The sequence below is a fragment of the Hipposideros armiger genome, unplaced genomic scaffold (genome assembly GCF_001890085.2).
Source record: "Hipposideros armiger isolate ML-2016 unplaced genomic scaffold, ASM189008v1 scaffold_27, whole genome shotgun sequence".
NCBI classification, from domain to species: Eukaryota; Metazoa; Chordata; class Mammalia; order Chiroptera; family Hipposideridae; genus Hipposideros; species Hipposideros armiger.
The window spans coordinates 4,174,807-4,194,017 of record NW_017731377.1 but is presented as its reverse complement, the minus strand read 5'-3'; the positions used below and the strand labels follow the sequence as shown (position 1 = coordinate 4,194,017).

Below are 19,211 nucleotides of genomic sequence, written 5' to 3'. Positions count from 1 at the left end.
ACACACACCAGGGGTACCAAATAAACATATGCTCATTTTAAGAGATGTTATCTATGCTCAAGCAGTAGTTCACCATATGAGAAGTGTCTGGATGCTTATGGTAACCACTTTGAGCACCTCTGCAGAAGTCAAACATAACTTGTAATCATCTTTTGTTATCAGTATATATTGAGTATTACGATTAATACAGCCTTTTCCTCTTAAAATGTGTATACATTTTTTTGGATATATATCTTACTACAAATTTATAAGACAGGTAAACTATATTATCCCCATTTTAGCGATTAGGAAATTGAGAGGTTAACTCACCTTACATTACAAAGCAGAAATTGGTAGAGCTGAACCCTGGGGGTCTAGCTCTGGATTATATGCTCTTAATTTTTAAGTATATTGCTTTCAAAGGCAGTGGGACATTTTTCGTGAAAATGGGTTCTGTAAATATTTTCTGTTTTTATAACACAATAAATGAACATTTCATCTACTATTAGAACATTTCATCCACTGTTATTAAAGTAAAATATACACAAATAATTCTCCCAAAAGAAATAAGAGAAAGTAATTAAACTTTAGAAAATACAGGGAATTTCCCCATTTTTTAAATATATTTACCTGAGTTATCTGGTATTTTATTATGAAGGATTCTACAAGGAGTAAATACACCTCAAGAGAGATAGATCGTGGAAACACAAGAAGAGAGATTAGAAGTGTTCTAATTTGAAGCTTTGTCATCTGATTGTAGAGACATCATAAAGCGTATCAACCCATCACCAATGCAACCTCAGCTTGGTTGGTGCTCCCTTTAGGAAGCTGATATAAACTATAGCCTCTTCAGGAAAATATACAAAATCGCACACAGATTTTCTGGCATTACAAATTGATTTCCTTTGAATAAACAGCATCTTTAAAAGCATCTTTTAAAATAAGTTTGCTTTTTCTATTTAGAAATTAATGCCTATCAGTGTTCAAAAAATTTATAAATTATTGTACAAGTAAACTTTAATTCTTTTTTTTTTTTAAGATTTGATTTGGGAATTGGAGAAGGGGAACATTGTGTCTTTCCAGGACCCATCAGCTCCAACTCAAGTCATTGTACTTCATTCTAGTTGTGGAGGGTGCAGCTCGGCTCCAAGTCCAGTTGCCACTTTCAATCTAGTTGGGGGGGGGGCGGGGGGCATCCCATGCGGGAGTTGAACCGGCAACCTTGTTGTTAACAGCACTCACTCTCACCAACTAGCCATCCGGCTGCCTCTTGGCAGCTCAGCGGCAGCTCAGCTCGGGCACACCTCACTGGCCCATGTGGGAATTGAACCGGAGACCCTGTTGCTCAGAGCTCATGCTCTAACCAACTGAGCCACCTGGTCCGCCCTAATTCTTGTCACAACTGAATTTCAGAGTGATTATATTTAGCTTCAATAAAAGCTAAAATTGCATTATGATCTTAGAAAAGTCACTGTGTACAGATAGCATTTTTTGACATAAACTTTTTTCTTGTTATTTGATTTTTAATATAATACTTCTGTAATATAAGTAGAAAAATTGATGGTAGTAGTATGTATTACTCATATTAGTAAAGTAAGCAGTAGATAAGATTTAACTGTCTATGATGTGTTTCTGTTTCCTTGTGATGAGGATATTACTATCCCCAAGTGATAAAACTGAGGCTTAGCTAGATTAGCAACTTGCAAGAGTCTTTGCAGGGCTAATTTGTGGATCCTGGAAAATACCAGAATTTAAGCTATTCCTTTGGTTTTGTGTTTTAGTGTTTTGTTTGATTTGGGGTGTTTTGTTTTGTTTTGCTTTGTTTTGCTTTCTTGTTAGAAAAATAAAATTAACAACTTTAGTGCCTATTATGTGCCTGGCACTATGCTGGGTGCTTTACATACATTATTTCAAGCTCAAGAGAATTAATATTTTCACTATCACGCATATAAGAAAAATGAGCCTTTCACAAGTAAAGAAACTTGCCACAAATCTCAGCTGGCAAATTGTAGAGCTTGGATCTCGATTGGGGGACAATCCTCCCTGGTCGCGTGTGTGCCTTAGTTTACCTCTTGCTGGGTGGACCAAGACCACAAGGCCTCGGCTATTCTTTCCCCTTTGCCATTTCTCAGGGTTGTTTATGCAGCTGCTAATTCTGAGAGATGAAATAACATTGTTCCCCTGGACATAGAGAAGGCTTGCTTATATCTTGCTATAAAAGCAGTGGATTCCCCCAACTCAGGGTTCCACAGCTGTGACACAGACACATGGTGTGTGTTATATGCATCTGGGCCTGTTGCATTGTTCCAATGAGACTTGAGGATAAGGGAGGGTGGGGTAAGTAAGGCAAATATGCTGATGCTTGTGCTGCTTGCTTGTGGTAAGTAATAAATTCCTCTGTCTCTGGCCCGGGAGACATTATTTAATGTCCCCATGAAATAAGTAATAGGCTAACTTTATAAGTAGAGTAAAATCAATACCAAACTTGAAACTCTGCAGCCATGTGCCTGGCTCCAAAACCCTCACTTCAAAAGTACTTCATTTAAAAATTATCAATATAATTCATGTATATCCTTTAAAGGTTCAAACAGTTATATAAAGCATATAAAAAACAGTTGTGCCTTTGGCCTGTCCATCCCCATTTCCATGTCTAGCTCCTCAGAGGCAGCCTTTTAGCAGATATGTATCTAAGATTTGCATTCCTATATCTAAAGTGCCATAATATTATGCCTGATTTTTAAATTTGTGAAATTGTCTATTAATTTTCTACAAGGGAAGATTGGAATTTATTTCTCTTTATACCACATTCCAGGTACACTGAGCTCTCCAGCTATACTTAAAATATAGTTATATACACATTTATAGCTAAATTAATATTTGGTGTTTACACGTTATGAATATGTGATTATTAGTCATGGTTAAGCTTAGTAGCTTGCTATAATCACAGCTTTTATATAACATTTTGTTTTTCTTAGTGTCAATAATTGTCTCATTTTAACAATCACTTCAGTTTCTATTCCCTATTATTATTTCAAATTCTACAAACTCCCTATCAGAGCTACAAAGTTCCTCTCAATAGTTAAACATGGCAGGTAATCTATCAATTTATTGTTTTACATAGAAATCTCTCTCTCTCTCTCTCTCTCTTTCTTTTTTCCTTTTTTCCTTTCTGGACAGATATTGGACCTGTACTGATGTTCTGATTTTCATATCATTTCTCTCCTATGTTCTACTTCTTTGTATCTTGACTCTACTTCTTGGGAGACTTCTTCAAACTATCTTCCAACTATTCTATTATTTTTTTCCCACTTTGGTTTACTATTTGCTCATATCATATAAGCTCTGAATGACTCCATTTTTCCTTCTCTGGAAGTATTTTATTTCATGCATGCAGTTGTCTCATTTGTCCAGAGATTTTTTTTTTTTATGGCCTTTTCCGTTCCCTGAATTTTCTCTTGAGTCATTCTTTTCTTTTTGTTCCTTTCATTTTCTTCTCTTTTCTTTATTTTCTCTGCATGTTTCTCCTGGACTCTGCTTCTTTTTGATTATTGTTAATATTATAGGATGTCCTCAAATGCCTTTTTACATATAAGAAAGAAGCGCTAATGGCCTTAAGTGTAGGACGATAACATGGCTGCCCAGATGTTTCACTGGTGGTTCCTCCAAAGGCAATATCTATAGATTTTTTTTCTGTTGGGCAAGTTAGTGTCTCCAGAGGTATAGTCTTCTGACTACTGCTCAGTACTAGAAGTTTAGGTCTTGCTCTCAGCATTTTAGGGAGAACAAAGGTATCGTCATTCAGTGTGCGACCTCATATGATCCTCATTTTCTTAGTGTGATGCCTCATGACAAATGCCAGCTGCACCTGGAGTTCCTACTCTGGAAGCTCTTGGCACAGCCTTTATGAAGTTTTCTGCCCTCCTGCTTCCTGTCCCGTTCAGAAGGCCAAAAGGTAGCCCCTTGTCTAAAGGACATGGGTGAGAAAATCAGGAAATATTGGGTTGTCGAGAAAGTCATGACGTGTTTTTTAGTTGCAAAAATGCATCATGACTTTTCCGACAACCCAATAGAAGGTTCACTGTTGATCCTACAAAGTTTAAATTAATCCTTTTTCTTTGATCTCTTTTCTAGCCCCCACTTTCTGAAGTCCTAGCTGCCTCAAATCTAAAACTTTGAGGATATTATTATTTTCTTCCTTTTGGGTTCTCCCACTTTGGCTTAGGTTTCAGCTATCTCTGCCTGTTAAGTCAGTTTTCACATTTGCATTCATTTTCAAGCTTTCTAAAATATGTTTTCGTCATTCATTTGTCGCTATCTTCTTTCCCATTACTGTGTGTTAATATCATTTTATTCCTTATTAAGTTTATGTCTTTGTTTTAGTGGGTTTAAGGAGAAAGTATAGATAAATGGATACCTTAAACAGGTCAGGTTTGCCAGGAAATTCTGCTTCTTTCTTTAAACAAGAAAGAAAGCCAGACCTCTCATGAAACATCACTGATGCTCCGTTTGTAAAGTGAACGAGATTTTTTTCCTAGCACAAGTTTTGTTAACAAAGAAACTGTTTGCCAGTTGAAGATTTCAAAGTCCGGTGAGATTTCCAAAAACAACTCACAAAAAACAAATTTAGTCTTTGATCGTGTGAGCCAGGATATAGCAAACAAAAACTAGGAGCCGAGAGACATCATCTGCTTCATCTGAATTCATACCAAAAGACAAAAATGCAATTCTGAATTATTCCATAACTTTCCTCAAAATATTAGAAGAAATTCGAGCAATTCATAATGGATGGCACCATTTTTCAATTCCAATAAGACTTGATATAAACACCTAAATATCCATAATCCTATAGAACTTGCACATACATATTGCATTTTAATTCTACAATGGAAATATTCTCAACATTATAACTGCAAAATGATTATCCCATGCTACCTGGTGATATACTCTTGCAACCTATGCTACCAAAAATCTATCTGAAATGAAACAGTGCCTCATAATTAAAATAAATCATACCTTTCACAAAGTTAATTTTCAATTAGTGGGAAAGAAGTCGAACTTGCTTTATTTGTACCCTGCCATGGATCCACAACAAACAGGAGTCAAGGATCATGAACTCAGGTTAAGAGTTTCCATCACAAAATATATGATTCAATTTATAAGTAATACATAAGCCTTTCAGAAAAGTTCACACAATATAAACTCACATATAGTAAAATCTATAGTTCACCTTTACGCCTTCCCAAATTCAACTGCTCATTTCTTTTTTTTCTTTTTTTATTATGAAATACACATTTTTTAGAATTAGTTTCAGCTGTACAACACAGTGCAATAGTTATACTTTTTACCCCTCGAAGTGACAACCCCCTCCCCCAATCCGCCACCCCACTTCCCCCCAATATCATACATATCTATTACAATTCCCTTGACTCCTCTCCCACACTATACTCCATGTCCCATGACTATATGTATATATATATATATATATATATATATATATATATATATTCACTTATATCAATTGCTCATTTCAATAGGTGGTTATTCTCTACCAAGTATTGGGCATCCTTCTGAACTTCTTGTATGAATTTTTCTTTTATGGATTCTTGTATGAATTTTTACATACAGTTATGCTTAAAGAGTGTTTTAAGTAAAAATAAACATAAAACATTTCCCTTAAATTTAAATATATTTGGAAGCTTTTCCATATGAATACATTTAGGTCTATTTCATGCAGAATATTTCATGCTATGGGACTATCAGTGTGTTCTGCCTTGTTCTTGGAATATATAGGGCCTTTTTTGTTGTTGCTATTTCAGTGGTGCAGTGGGCATCTTTGTAAATGTATCTTACATACACATGACCACATCAGTAATGTAAATTTCTAAAAGTAGAATTGCTGCATTGAAGGGCAAATGAATTTTATATTTTTATATATCCTAACAAATCATCTGTACAAAGTGTTAATATTGTCATGTGCCCACAAAATGGGTATTAGACAATACTAAATGTTACCAGTCTTATTAATTTCTGAGAATGAATTTATTTTAAAATGTTTCCTTATTTGTTACTTTTCATCCCCCATCAATGTTATAATTTTTGCTTCAACTGTCAAATATAATTTAGAAAGCTCAAAATGAAAAGTAAAGTTCATTATTGTATTTACTCACATTTTCGCTTACTGTTTCCTTTCTACCTTCTTGATGTTCCAGTGTTCCTTCTTTAATTGTTTCCTTTCTGTTTAGAAAACTTCTTTAAATAAACTTTCAGGATAGGTCTACTTGTGACAAATTATCTTAGTTTTCCTTTATCCAAGAATGTTTCTATTTTCTTTTTATTTCTGAAAAATATTTTCACTCAATATGAAATTCTAGGATAACAGTTCCTTTCTTTCAGTACTTAAAAGAAAAAGTGTGTCTTTCTGGCCTCCATGATTTCTGCTAAGAAATCAGCTATCATTCTGTTTTTCCCCTATAGGTAAGATGCTCTTATTCTCTGGATGCTTTCAAAATTTTTATTTTAGTTTTCAGAAGTTTGTGTATGATGTGATTTGGAATAAATTTCTTTGGTGTTCACTTAATTTCTTAAATTTATAGATTTATACCTTTCGCAGAATTTACAAATATTTCATACCTCTAATATTATTTTAGCTCTATACCCTCTTCTCTCTCTCCATCTGAGACTCTGATAACATGAATGTTAAATCTTTTGTTATACTACCACAGGTCCCTGGGGCCCTGTCCTCCCTCCACCCCCAATCTTATTGTTTCTCTATTGTTCAGAGGGTTAGTAATTTTTAATATTCTATCCTACAGTTTACTGATGCTTTCTTCTGTCCTCTCCATTTTTATATTGAGCCCATCTACCAGGTTTTTATTTTGGTTATTGTATTTTTCAGTTCTAAATTTTCACTTGTTTCCACTTTATCTTCTATTTCTTTTCTGAGGCTTTCTATTTTTTCATTTATTTCAAGCATGTCTGTCATTACTAACAAGCACTTTTATCATGGCCACTTTAAAGTCTTTGTCAGATAATTCTAACATCCTTGTCATCTTGATGTTGGCATCGTCTCTTTCATTCAGTTTGAGAACGTTTGGGTTCTTTGTATATGAATTGTTTTCTATTGAAGCCTAGACATTTTTGAATTATTTTATGAGACTCTGATCTTGTTCAAATTTTGTTTGCACTAGCCTTCTCTGACACTGCTGTGTCAGGGCAAGGTGTGGTGGGAGTGCTTCCCTGTGGCTTCCAGGTAGAGGCAGAAGTTCAGGTTCCCCAGTTAGCCTCCACTGACATATAAAGAGAGAAGTTCCTTGTTACTGCCAAATGTTCCAGCTCCCCACATGGTTTCCACTGACATCATGGTCGGAATGATCTCATTATGACTGGGTGATTTTTTTTTTTAAGCTTAGGTGGGTTTTTGTTTTTTAAATTAAATTTATTGGTGTGACATTGGGAAATAAAATTATATGGATTTCAAGTGTAAAATTCTATAATACATCACCTATATATTGCATTGTGTGTTCACTACCCAAAGTCAATTCTCCTTCTATCACCATATATTTGACCCCCTTTCCCCTCTTTTACCACGTCTCCTCCCTCATTAACCTTTGGTAACCACTAAACTGTTGTCTATGAGCTTTTGTTTCTTTGTTTGTCTGTCTTGTTCATTTGTTACTTTCAGTTTTATAGCCCACATCTGAGTGAAATCATATAGTTCTCAACTTCTTCTGTCTGACTTGTTTCACTTAGCACGATAATCTCAAGACGCATCTATGTTGTTGCAAATGGCAGTATTTCATCTTTGTGTGTGTGGCTAAGTAATATGCCATTGTATATATACTCATATGTACCACATCTTCTTTATCCAATCATCTATCGAAGGACACTTTGGTTGCTTCCATGTCTTGGCCACCATGAATAATGCTGCAGGGAACATAGGGGTACATGTATCTTTACGGATAAATGTTTTCAGATTTTTTTTGTATATACCCATAAGAGGGATTGTTGGGTTGTATGGTAATTCTATTCTTAATTTGTTGAGGAACCTCCAGACTGTCCTTCATAGTGGCTGTATTAATTTACATTCCCACCAACAGTGTATGAGGGTTCCTTTTCTCCACCATCTCTCTAACACTTGTTATTACTTGTCTTGTTGATAACAGTCATTCTAACAGGTGTGAGGTGGTATCTCATTGTGGTTTTGATTTGTATTTCCCTAATAGCTAGAGAAGTTCAGCATTTTTTCATGTACCTGTTGGATGTTTGTATGTCTTCTTGGGAGAAGTATCTGTTCACGTCCTCTGCCCATTCTTTAATTAGATTGTTTATTTTCTTGTTATTGAGTTGTATGAGTTCTTTATATATTTTGGATATTAGCCCCTTATTGGAAGTGTTGTTTGCAAATATCTTCTCCCATCTGGTTGGTTGATACTTTGTTTTGTTGATGATTTCTTTTGCTGTGCAGAAGCTTTTTAGTTTGACATAGACCCATTCATTTAGTTTTGCTTTCATTTCCCTTGCTTTGAAGTCAAATTCATAAAATCCTCACTGCACTCAAGGTCAATAAGTTTAGTACCTATGTTTCCTTCTATGCAATTTATTGTTTCAGGTCTTATATTTAGGTCTTTGATCCATTTTGAGTTAATTTTGGTGTACGGTGGCAGATAACAGTCTAGTTTCGTTCTTTTGCACAAGGCTTTCCAACTTTCCCAGCACCATTTATTTAAGAGGCTTGCTTTTCTCCACTATATGTTTTTGGCTCCTTTGTTGAAAATTACTGGTGGGTGATTTTGAAAGTCTTGACTCTCCTCTGATATTATTCCAGCAGGAAGAGAGAAGAGTATCTTGTTACTGCTTGGTAAGGGTGGAATTCCTGGCTATCCATCTAGTTCCCATTCACACTGTAAAGTGGGAAACCCGCTACAGATTGGAGGGAGATGAAAGTCCAGGTCACTATTTAGCTTTTCCAGGCACCACCTTGGGTACTGGGTGACTCATTACCAGCTAGCAAGACTGGAAGTCTGGGCTTCCCACTTGGGCTTTGCTGGCTTGTGGGGGGCATGTCTTTTTCTGTGGTGTTTGACTGGAGTAGAGCAATTGTCTAAAGGTTTTCTGTCTTGCTAGGCTGTCCCTTTCTTAACACCTACAGAATGTTATATTAGCTGGAGAAATTAGGCTCTGTTGGGACTTTTTGTCTGCACCTGTTGATGGGTCCAGGTAGTTGGCTTCTTCATCCTCAAGTCTTGGATATATGAAGTAAAAAAAAAAAAATTTCATGAATTTACCTCCAGGTTGTTTCTCAAGATCCAAGATCCTTAGTCTTCTTATATCTACCACTGAGAGTCTCCTTAAGATAGTGTCTATGGTTTTTTATTGTACTTAGCAAAAGGAATAAGGAAAAGTATGTCTGTTCCATCTTCCTGCTATATTTTGATACTTAAACGCTTTTTAGTAGTTTTTCAAAAAGGTTCAAGATTCTCTTGCTTAGACCTGGGATTTACCATTAAGTTATTCATTCCTATGGAATCACATTGGTTAATTAGTGATGAGACCAGAAATCTTCCTTTATGTCTTATGTAGTAATTAATCATTCAGGATTGTATTAATACATACTATTTTTCAGAAATCTGATTAAAGTGTCTCTTCACAGTAGAGTGATGTCACCTTGACACTTTCAGAAATAATAAATATATTAAAAGGAAAATTTGTGCACATGAAATAGGAAAATATGAAAAACAGATATAATATATTGGGATGAAGAGATTAACATTATTTATAAAACCATTTTGTAGAAAAAAGTTTTTTTAAATCACTAAGCTACTAAGTTTGAATTATCATTTTTGTTATTTCTACATTATACTATTACCTGATAAAAATAGTATTTATCCCTGATATTGGGCAGATGAACTCAAAATCAAATATCCCTTTCTTAATGTAAAAAAAAATGTTAACAAAAGGAAAACATAGAGATAAAATATAAGAAGTTAATATTCAGCCTGAAGCATCAATATTTTTACCTTGATATCTCTTAAAACATGTTACTGGTATCACAAATATTTTTGAAACAGTTGAGTATTGCTATAAATTGAGCATATTCTCTATCTCTTATAAAAATAACATGAATTTTGGTCCTGACTTCTTGTTTTTTTAATTTAATTAAATGAAGAAAATAACTATACAAGATTTAAGATAATCATTTTAATTTAGAATATTTTTCAGGTGTGACACAAATCCTCAAGTAATTTACTGAATTTATACCTGTTTAATATTTAATGAACAGCCAAAATTGAATGAGTTCTAAAGTTCAACAGTCAAGAAATTTTATTATTGGTGTTTATATTTTGATATTCATTATTGTTGTGTTTTAGTATTAGCTTTAAAAAGTTACATAGTCTTCTGAGAAATGTTTAATAAATAACTAAGATGTAAATAAGACCTTTTCTGATGGATGACTGGAGAAGCCCAAAGAGATCTAAAAAAATATGCATACCTGATGAATAATTTATGGAAAATGGATCCCAGACAACCAAATCTAAGTATTTCTTCACCTATAAATATTTAAAGGGATAGTCATACATAAAAATATAATCACAATGTATGATTCAGCTACCATTCAATTTGTCTTTAAACCACCCACCAACTTTGCTGTTAACAACCTGGGCCACTTGTTAAAAAAGTGGATTTCCAAGAATTACTCACATAATGCCTGGATCTGGAACTTGCGTCAGATATTGTTGCTTAGACATGTTTGGGAAATGGTATATTGAAGGAACTCAAGCGGAACAATGAAAACACTCAAAAAATTTCTAAACACTCACTAAAAACAAACAGAAAACCACTTTTTCATTAAAATCGGGAATCTCTGACTCACCTTATTGAGTAAAGAACATTTCCATTCTTGAAAATTCTTAACAATTTGTTGTCTGTAGTAACTTCATGAAAGTTGGCACCCTTTTCATTGGCAAAGAACAAATCAGGTTTCCAAATGGAGTCCAACATGGAAGGGTCTAGGTCTAAAGAGTCATCAGGATATTCACTGTAGGCAAGACGAGGATCGTTCCACTTCTGACGAAGAAAGATGTTCACTCTGTAATCCTATGATAAAAGAAAGAAAGGGGGGAAAACACAAAAAACTGCCTTAAAAAGTTTAGAATTTTATGTGCTGTTCTTTGGGCTTCTCTGAATTATAACAAAAGCCACTGACACCCTTGTGAGCTTTCCATTCCCTACAATCCTCACCCGTTACTATTAATAAACGTCATTTTAGTTCTGATGCCTTGCCCATATTTTTAGTGATTTATATGCCTCCAAGGAAAAGGCCACAGACGAGCACAATGTTATCAAGCTTATATTTTGCTGTTCCATTCGAATTTTACTCTCCTGGTTTGTCAGAATAAAATACCAGATCATTATTAGACACTTTGTAAAATATTTTCAGCTTTGTGTTTATTTTTTAGAACCATTTCTTTTAATAGCTATCTAATAGCATCTGAAATGTATTGAATGAAATTTTGTTGAAAGTGGCCTATTTCATAAAAATGACCATATATACTTCTTTATAATGAAGATACATATTCTCATGTTCAATATAGTATGTAAATTCTATAAAATAGGTGACTTGGGAAAAATAACAGGTGATTTTAGAATAATAAAAGAATAATAAAGAAACATTATTGCTAGTAATTCTTTAAGAAGATTTAGCTAATGGGATTTCCAAATTAGACCTTTCATAGGTAAGGTAAAAAGGGAAGAGTCAATGATTTCAGCCAAATTCTTATTCACAATTTCTGAACTAATATATAAAATGACAAAGATTGATAGCCAGGTGTATGTGTGGTATTTGTACACAATGTATAAATATAAGCACTACTTATGACTTTATAATAAATACAATTTTCCCCTTAGATTTTTTTTGAAATGAGCAAGTAAATTAAACATATAGATTTCATTATAAGCATGAATGAGTAAAGTGAACATTTTAAGAAAATTTCATTTGCATAGAAAATAGCCAAGGCTGGAGGTATTCAGAGAAACTAAACATCAGTTTTCATCTATTTTTTTATTCCTTTAATACCAAATTATCAGTCTTCAGAACATAGTAACCAAATAATCACAAAGATTCCTTCCATAATACCAGACCTGATAGATGGCTTATCTTGTAGGTCAAATTCAGAGTTTTTAGTAAATTTTACAAATCTATATGTTCCCTTGATCATTTGTGTGTATGTGTGTGTGTGTGTGTGTGTGTGTGTGTGTGTGTGTGTGCACTGAGGCACCTATCTTCTAACTGTAGTTGAGGTTATACACCAGATAATATATTTTCTGCTTGGTAGTTGCCCCTGTTCAGCTTTCTTTTATCACAAATTGATATATGATATATTCATGATAATATGGAAATCTTACCAGCCTTATGGATCAGTAGAACCTGCAAATGGGGATGTATGAACAAGCTTCTACCAGCCAAGGACAGCTCATCCTCCCCTAGCCTAGAGCTCAGAGCACCATGAAGCACACCTCCATGGTTGGTGGCCAGTTCTTGTGTCCCTCACTGTTCTGCTGTCTGTGCCTCAGCCCTAACTACCAGTAAAGGAACAGGTGATTGGACCAACGTCAGTTTCTCTCTGCCTTACATACAGGAGAAGGCTAAAGAAAGACGAGTTATGATGATACCTGCCGGGGGTGAAAAAACTGACCAAGTAAAGAATTTCTTTTTGGACTGACTCTTAAAATATATTTTTTTTAAGTTGAAGTATTTTTATGCTATAACTAATTTTTGATTGAGAACACTCTGCAGCAGTTTCCTATTGTGAGGCTAAAATAAAAGTTCTTTTAAGCTGCAGTATATGGAATAAAATTTGGTTGAATCTCTTCATCTTTATGTTATTGATTTAGTGATAAACTTTAAACACCATCTCAGATCCTCTGATCCAGGAACCCTTTTTGCTATAAGAGTGAGCTAAAAACAGATATCAAATATCCTTCAATTTCTGTTTCTCAATCACACAAGGAAAAAATCAACTGTCACCTATCACCAAGGCCAAAAGTTATCCTATATTCATTATGCTCTTTCTCTCAATAACGAGAAATATTTTTCTTTCCTAACACATTTAAGTATTTGGTTTAGGTTGAGGGTCCAAAGCAAAACTCAAAAATGACCATCTCCTGAAAACATAGAAACTTAAGTTTTGACAGTCCTCACAGTTTGGGTTTTGACCTGCTTTGCAAATCAACATTGTGCTGAGAAGCTTCCCTATTACAAAACCAAATTCAGCATTTAAAAAATAGCTTTTTAAGGCTGATTCCTCAATGCCAATGTATCCCATTATACCCAGCAACCAATTATATTAATTATTTTTGAATTCTGATCATTTGTGAAAATGTGCAAAGGAAAGGGTAAGTAAATAAAATAACATAGTCAAATAATACTAACCTAACAGAAGTCCTTGTACCACGATTTGAAATAACTTGTGCATATAGAATGCTATGGACTAAAGAAGAAAACAGCTTTGCAAAACAGAGACTAATGGATTTGTATGCAACATATGCCAAAATGTTTTAAATGGACTTATTAAAACCAGTTAAAAAGTTAATCACTCCTAGGCTATACATAAAACAAAAATTGTTTTATTAATAGAATTTTCCCTGTTCACTTGGGCTATGATTCGGGTGTTTTTTTTAAAGATTTTTTTATTGGAGAATTGGGGGGATGGGAACAGTGCTGGGGAATTGGGAGAAAGGGAACAGACAAGTTGCTGTCGTTTTGTTCTTCAGTCTAGTTGTGGAGGATGTTGCTTCACTGGCCCAAGTTGGCACCATCATTGTGCTCTTCCCGGGTGAGGCAGATCAGTCGCCGGCTTCTGGACGGCCACTCACTGCGGCTGCTGGCCGCTCACACTGGCTGCTGGCTACATACGGTAGCCCATGGCAACCCACTGCTACAGGGGCTGCAGCCTATGCCGTTGCTAGAGACTCACAGCAGCCCAGCTCCAGGTCGAGCTGTTGTTCAGCATCTTAGCTGTGGAGGGCAGTGTCACTGGCCCTCATATGTGGGATACGAACCGGGGCCCTCTGGCGTCACAAGCCAGTTCTTAACCATCGTGCCACTCGGCCGGCGCAGGCTATGATTCTTTAAGGATGAAAATGTAGAATGGTTATGTGAGAGTAAAAAAAAAAAAAAAAGGACAATCATAAACATGAAATAATATGTATTGAGAGTGAAATCAATATTTATAGTTCACATTTCTAAAATCTAGCATGTATTGAATTCATTCATAAGTCTTATAAGGCAGTTGGCTTAACACTTATATGGAATTATAAAATTTTAGGGCAGAGATATTAATGACCTCCAGAATTACAAGATAATACATTTGTGCTGTTTTAAACTACCAAATTTGTGGCAATTTGCTATAATAGCAATAGGAAACTGATACAGATGTCTTTTTGAATGGATTTGGGTACGTTATCATTCTCATTTTTTTTAAATAAGTCCCTATAACAATAGATTATTTTTGTCAGCCACTCTAGAGGGTAAAATATTTGAGGCAAAAATCACTGAATTCATAGCCAAATAGAAAATCAACTCAGAATTCTTCCTATTTTTAGGAGTCCTAATCAGGAATCCTGGCTAATTTTTAAATGATCAAAAATTACTCTCCTTACTCAAAGAAATAAGGACAAAGTGCAAACTCCCTGACATTTGTCTTGCTGGATTAGTTTTATAAGATTTTCTAATTCTGAAGAACTGCACAGCATAGGTCCCTATGCATCACAAAGTTCAGAGCACTAATACTCAGTGGTGGAATAATTGTTCCTAATGTCATTTCCATAATATCCCCCATGTTGCCTGCACCATCTGCTCTACGAACCCAACCACAGGGAGGGTGGACGTCCAGGGCAGCTGATTCTGGAAAAATGGCCCATTGGGAAAGTGCCTTTCAGTTCTCACTTACTAAACCAACAGGGGGAAAAAAAACCCATTTTATAACTATTTAGAGGCTCAGAAAGTTTATTTCAAAACTCCCCTTGACTTCTTCATTATCCATATGTTTATTCTCTAGAAAAGGGCAAAATTATTTTTAAATTATGAAAAAAAATTTAAGGACACCTAATTATGTACCAATTCAAGAAACATAACGTTAAAAATTCCCAAAAATTAAAGTAGACTCAAAAAGATGTAGAAAATGAAATGTAAATGAAATCCACCTCATATTTCAGAATTTTGGGGGTTTTTTTCTTTTTTTCTTTTAAGATTTTTATTTAAAATATAGCAAACATACAATATTATATTAGTTTCAGGTTTACACCATAGTTATTTAACATTTATATACCTAAAGAAGTGATCACCATGATAAGTCCAGCAACCATCTGACACTGTACCATGCTATCATAATATTATTGACTATATTTTCCATGCTGTACACTATATCACCATGACTTATTTGTTTTATACCTGGAAATTTGGACCACTTATTGCTGTTCACCTTCCCTCCGAAAGTTGACATTCAATATTATTTTTTATTAATTTCAGGTGTTACAGCGTAGTGCTTAGACATTTATGTAATTTAAGAAGTGATCCCCCTAACTAGTATAGTACTTCTCTGGCACTATACATAGCTACTACCACGTTATTGACTGTATTCCTTATGCTGTACTTTACATCCCCATGACTATGTTGTAACAACAAATTTGTACTTTTTAATCCCTTCATCTTTTCCACCCTGCTCCCCAACCTCCTCCCATCTATCACTCCAACAAATGTAGTACCCATCTGACACCATGTATAGTTATTACAATATATTTCTTATGCTATACCCTACACTTCCATAACTACTTTGTAACAACAAGTTTGTATTCCTAAATCCCTTCCCTTTTTTCAGCCATACCCCCAACCCGTTCCCATCTGGCAGCCATCAAAATGTTCTTGGTATCTATGAGTTTGTTTCTGATTTGTTTGTTTGTTTGTTTTGTTATTTAGCCTCCCTTAAAGTTCAGCCAATGACCAACACTTGTGTAGTTTATGAGTTGGGTGAGGCAGGGTCTCAGGGAGTCACTAGAGTGGGAAGAGTTGTGTTTACCAGGTTAATGTAGATTCTGGTTTGGTGCTAGTGCTGAGCCTGGAGCTGCTCAGGAAAAGTATTAGAGCACACCAAGGCCAGTTGTCACCCACCTGGGGCCCATGAACATCAATAGTTTTCCAAGAAAAAGTGCAATGCAGGCGAAGCTGGCTGCTCTCTGAGAAAGTGCCTCCAGTGTTGGGGGAGTTGGAGGGGCAGGGTCCCAGTGAGTCAGCAGGGTGGAGCTGCAGAGTTCACCAGGCCAATCAGATTCAGATTTGGCTGTAATCGTAGGGGGCGTGCTCAACACATTAAATATGGTGGCTGTCTGCCCAGCTGCATGGAATGAGGACCCCACACAGGGAAAAATGGCAACTGTCCTCCAGCCCTGGTCTCAAAGCAACACACCTCACTCTGCTCCCTGTATGCCTTTGATGACTCCCAAGTCACTGTCTCTCCGCTGGAGCCCAAGGTGAGTGCCTGCGAGTGAGTCTGTGCAAGGGCTGTTTAAGAGAATGCCTGAGTTTCCCGCAACCTTCCATCCCATCCAGATGGTTGGAATCCCCACTGATTTTTACAACCAGGTGTTGTGGGGACTTTTCTTCCTGGCACCAGTACTCCAGGCTGGGGAGTCTGGATTGGGGCTGGGGTCCTTCACTCCTCTGGGGGGAACCTCTGCGGCTGAGGTTTCAACCACCACACGGAGGTTTGAGACCACCCCAGTTCGTGTCTCTGCCCCTCCTACCATTCTCAACATGGCTTCTTTTATATATCCTTAGTTATAAAACTTACATTTGGCTAGACTTCAGATGGTTCACCAGGTTGATTGTTCTTTAATTTAGTTGTAATTTTAATGTGTTTATGGAAGGAAGCAGGCACAGTGTTTATCTACTCCACCATTTTGGTTCTTCCCTTAGAGGTTTTTTTTTCTTATAATAATATAGCATTTAAAGAAAATATTAGGTATTGAAATTCATGTAATTTATCAGGATTGGTCAGAACAAAAGTGTGTTGAGTCAATAAAATGACACTCTTTATGTCTCATTCAGTAACCTCTGTTAATATGTGTTTTAGTCCATTCAGGCTGCTATAACAAAATAACATAGACCAGGTGGCTTATAAACAACAAACATTTAGTACTCACTCTTCTGGAGGCTGGAAATCTGAGATTAGGGTGCCAGTATGGGGATGAGGGCTCTCTTCTGGGTTGCAGACTTCTCATTCTATCTTCACAATGCAGAAGGTGCTAAGGGGCTCTATGGGGTCCCTTTATAAGAGAACTAATAGCATTTGTGAGGGTCTTAAGCACCTCCAAAAGTCCGGCCTATTACCATCACTTTTTTTCGGGGTGTAGGATTTCAACATGTGCCTTTGGGGGGCGTGGGGGAGGTACACAAACAAATGAGAGCAAGATTGAAAATTAAACCACTGGCAAAAACAATAAAAAGCTTTATATTTGACCCTTGAACAACACAAAGCTGTGGGCACCAACCCCAGCTGTTGAAAATCCAGGTATAACTTTTGACTCCCCTAAAACTTAACTCCAGTCAGCCTTTCACATCCATGGTTTTGCACCCACAGATCCAACCAACCATACATCTGTGGTTAGAAATCCGTGGCTGGATAACTGTGGCTGGGAAAGTGAAAATTCAGTCTTTGATCCTCAGTTGGTTGAAGCCATGGATGTGGAACCAGGATATAAAGGGCCAACTCTATTGAAAAAAGCTGGTACTCAAGTAGACCTACAAAGTTTAAGCCCATGTTGTTCAAGGGCCAACTCTATTCCATGCAGAACACTGCCCACTGCTTACACTCAAAGTAAGAATTTCTGGACAGGTAAACCTAGTCCATGGGGACATTATTCCAGAAGTCAGTAGAGATTTATTCCAACTAATATAGTTAATTCAGCATGGGTATGCCTGGCTTTAGAGGTAAAGACCTGCACAGAGCCAGTACCTCTAGTAGCTGCTTTCTTTCAATGAAAAATAGTAATTTATGTTGTTCTGTGGTTGTAAGGTAACAAGTTATCCTCTGCCTTATGTACTCATAGCAGTGCTCCACAAGACCCCCATTTATCTAGTGGCACCTTTCCGCCTCCAAAGCTCACTTCTTGCATTCCTGCTCAGTTCCTCTTTGTCTACAATTGTATGCCCAATTCTTAGCCTTCTCATAAACTGGGCTAGACAGCCCAGTAGAATGCTTTCTCTCCTTCATGGCAAGTTGTGCCAACAAACCTATGGGGGGCGGGGGGGAGGTTGACACAATTTCCTGCCTTCTATTTCTGCCCAAATCAGTTCCTAAACTTCTGTTCACTCTATTTTGTATTACACCAAGTAAGAAGGGAAAGCTTATGTTTCTTCTGGTTTAGGCAACATAGACGTGGAAATTCTGGTACTACTATCTCCATTCATAACCCCAAATTTATATTAATTTATAAAATTAATATTTAATATAAATATTAAATTTATATTTATCCAACATACAATGTACTCACTTGTTTGATTTTATTTCTATTTTAATGTTAATCACACAATTTGCATGTTAAAATAAACATAAGCTTTTACACATAGCACTTATTAATTCGCAGTGTGTATATTTAATGATGTGTGGGCAGTGATCCACTTATTATTTATTTTGAGGACTTCCATTAAACAATTATTTCTACTACTGGAATACATGACTGGGATCATAAAAGGATAAAAGTCTTTTGGAAAATGAACTATTTTTAGTCTTCAGAACATCACATGTTCAAACACTATAAAAGCTTCTCAAATCAAGCAAGAAATTCTAAGAACCCACGAATAAAAAGAATACTCTTCTGAAGATAGCTGAGGGATACTTCACACTTTAAAAGATGGATAATAGCACCACAAAATAATTTTTGAAAATCTTCCAACTAGTGTGTTTTCTTGAATGTCTGAAGTAAATTGTTATGTTTTATCGCATGTGGTTTTTATTCTTTAATTTAAATTGTAGTCAATTGTATACATGTAACATTTACCATTAGTGCCATTCAATACATTCACAATATTGTGTAACCATCACCACTACCTAAATTCCATATTATTTTCATCACCTCAAAAGGAAACCCTATGCCTATTAAGCACTCATTCTCCATTTCCCCTACCCTCCAGCCCCTGGCAATCTCTTATCTGCTTTCTATATCTGTATATTTGCCTA

The 19,211-nt window shown here is 35.9% G+C and overlaps 1 protein-coding gene across 1 annotated transcript in view; it reads right to left on the bottom strand.

Annotated features, from left to right (window-relative positions):
* GLRA3 (glycine receptor alpha 3) overlaps positions 1-19,211 on the bottom strand; it is a 157,226-nt gene that overhangs the window by 71,332 nt on the left and 66,683 nt on the right. The window contains exon 4 of the mRNA XM_019636133.1: positions 10,850-11,073. Within this exon, the coding sequence (XP_019491678.1) occupies positions 10,850-11,073 (224 nt within the window). The remainder of the gene's footprint in view (positions 1-10,849; positions 11,074-19,211) is intronic.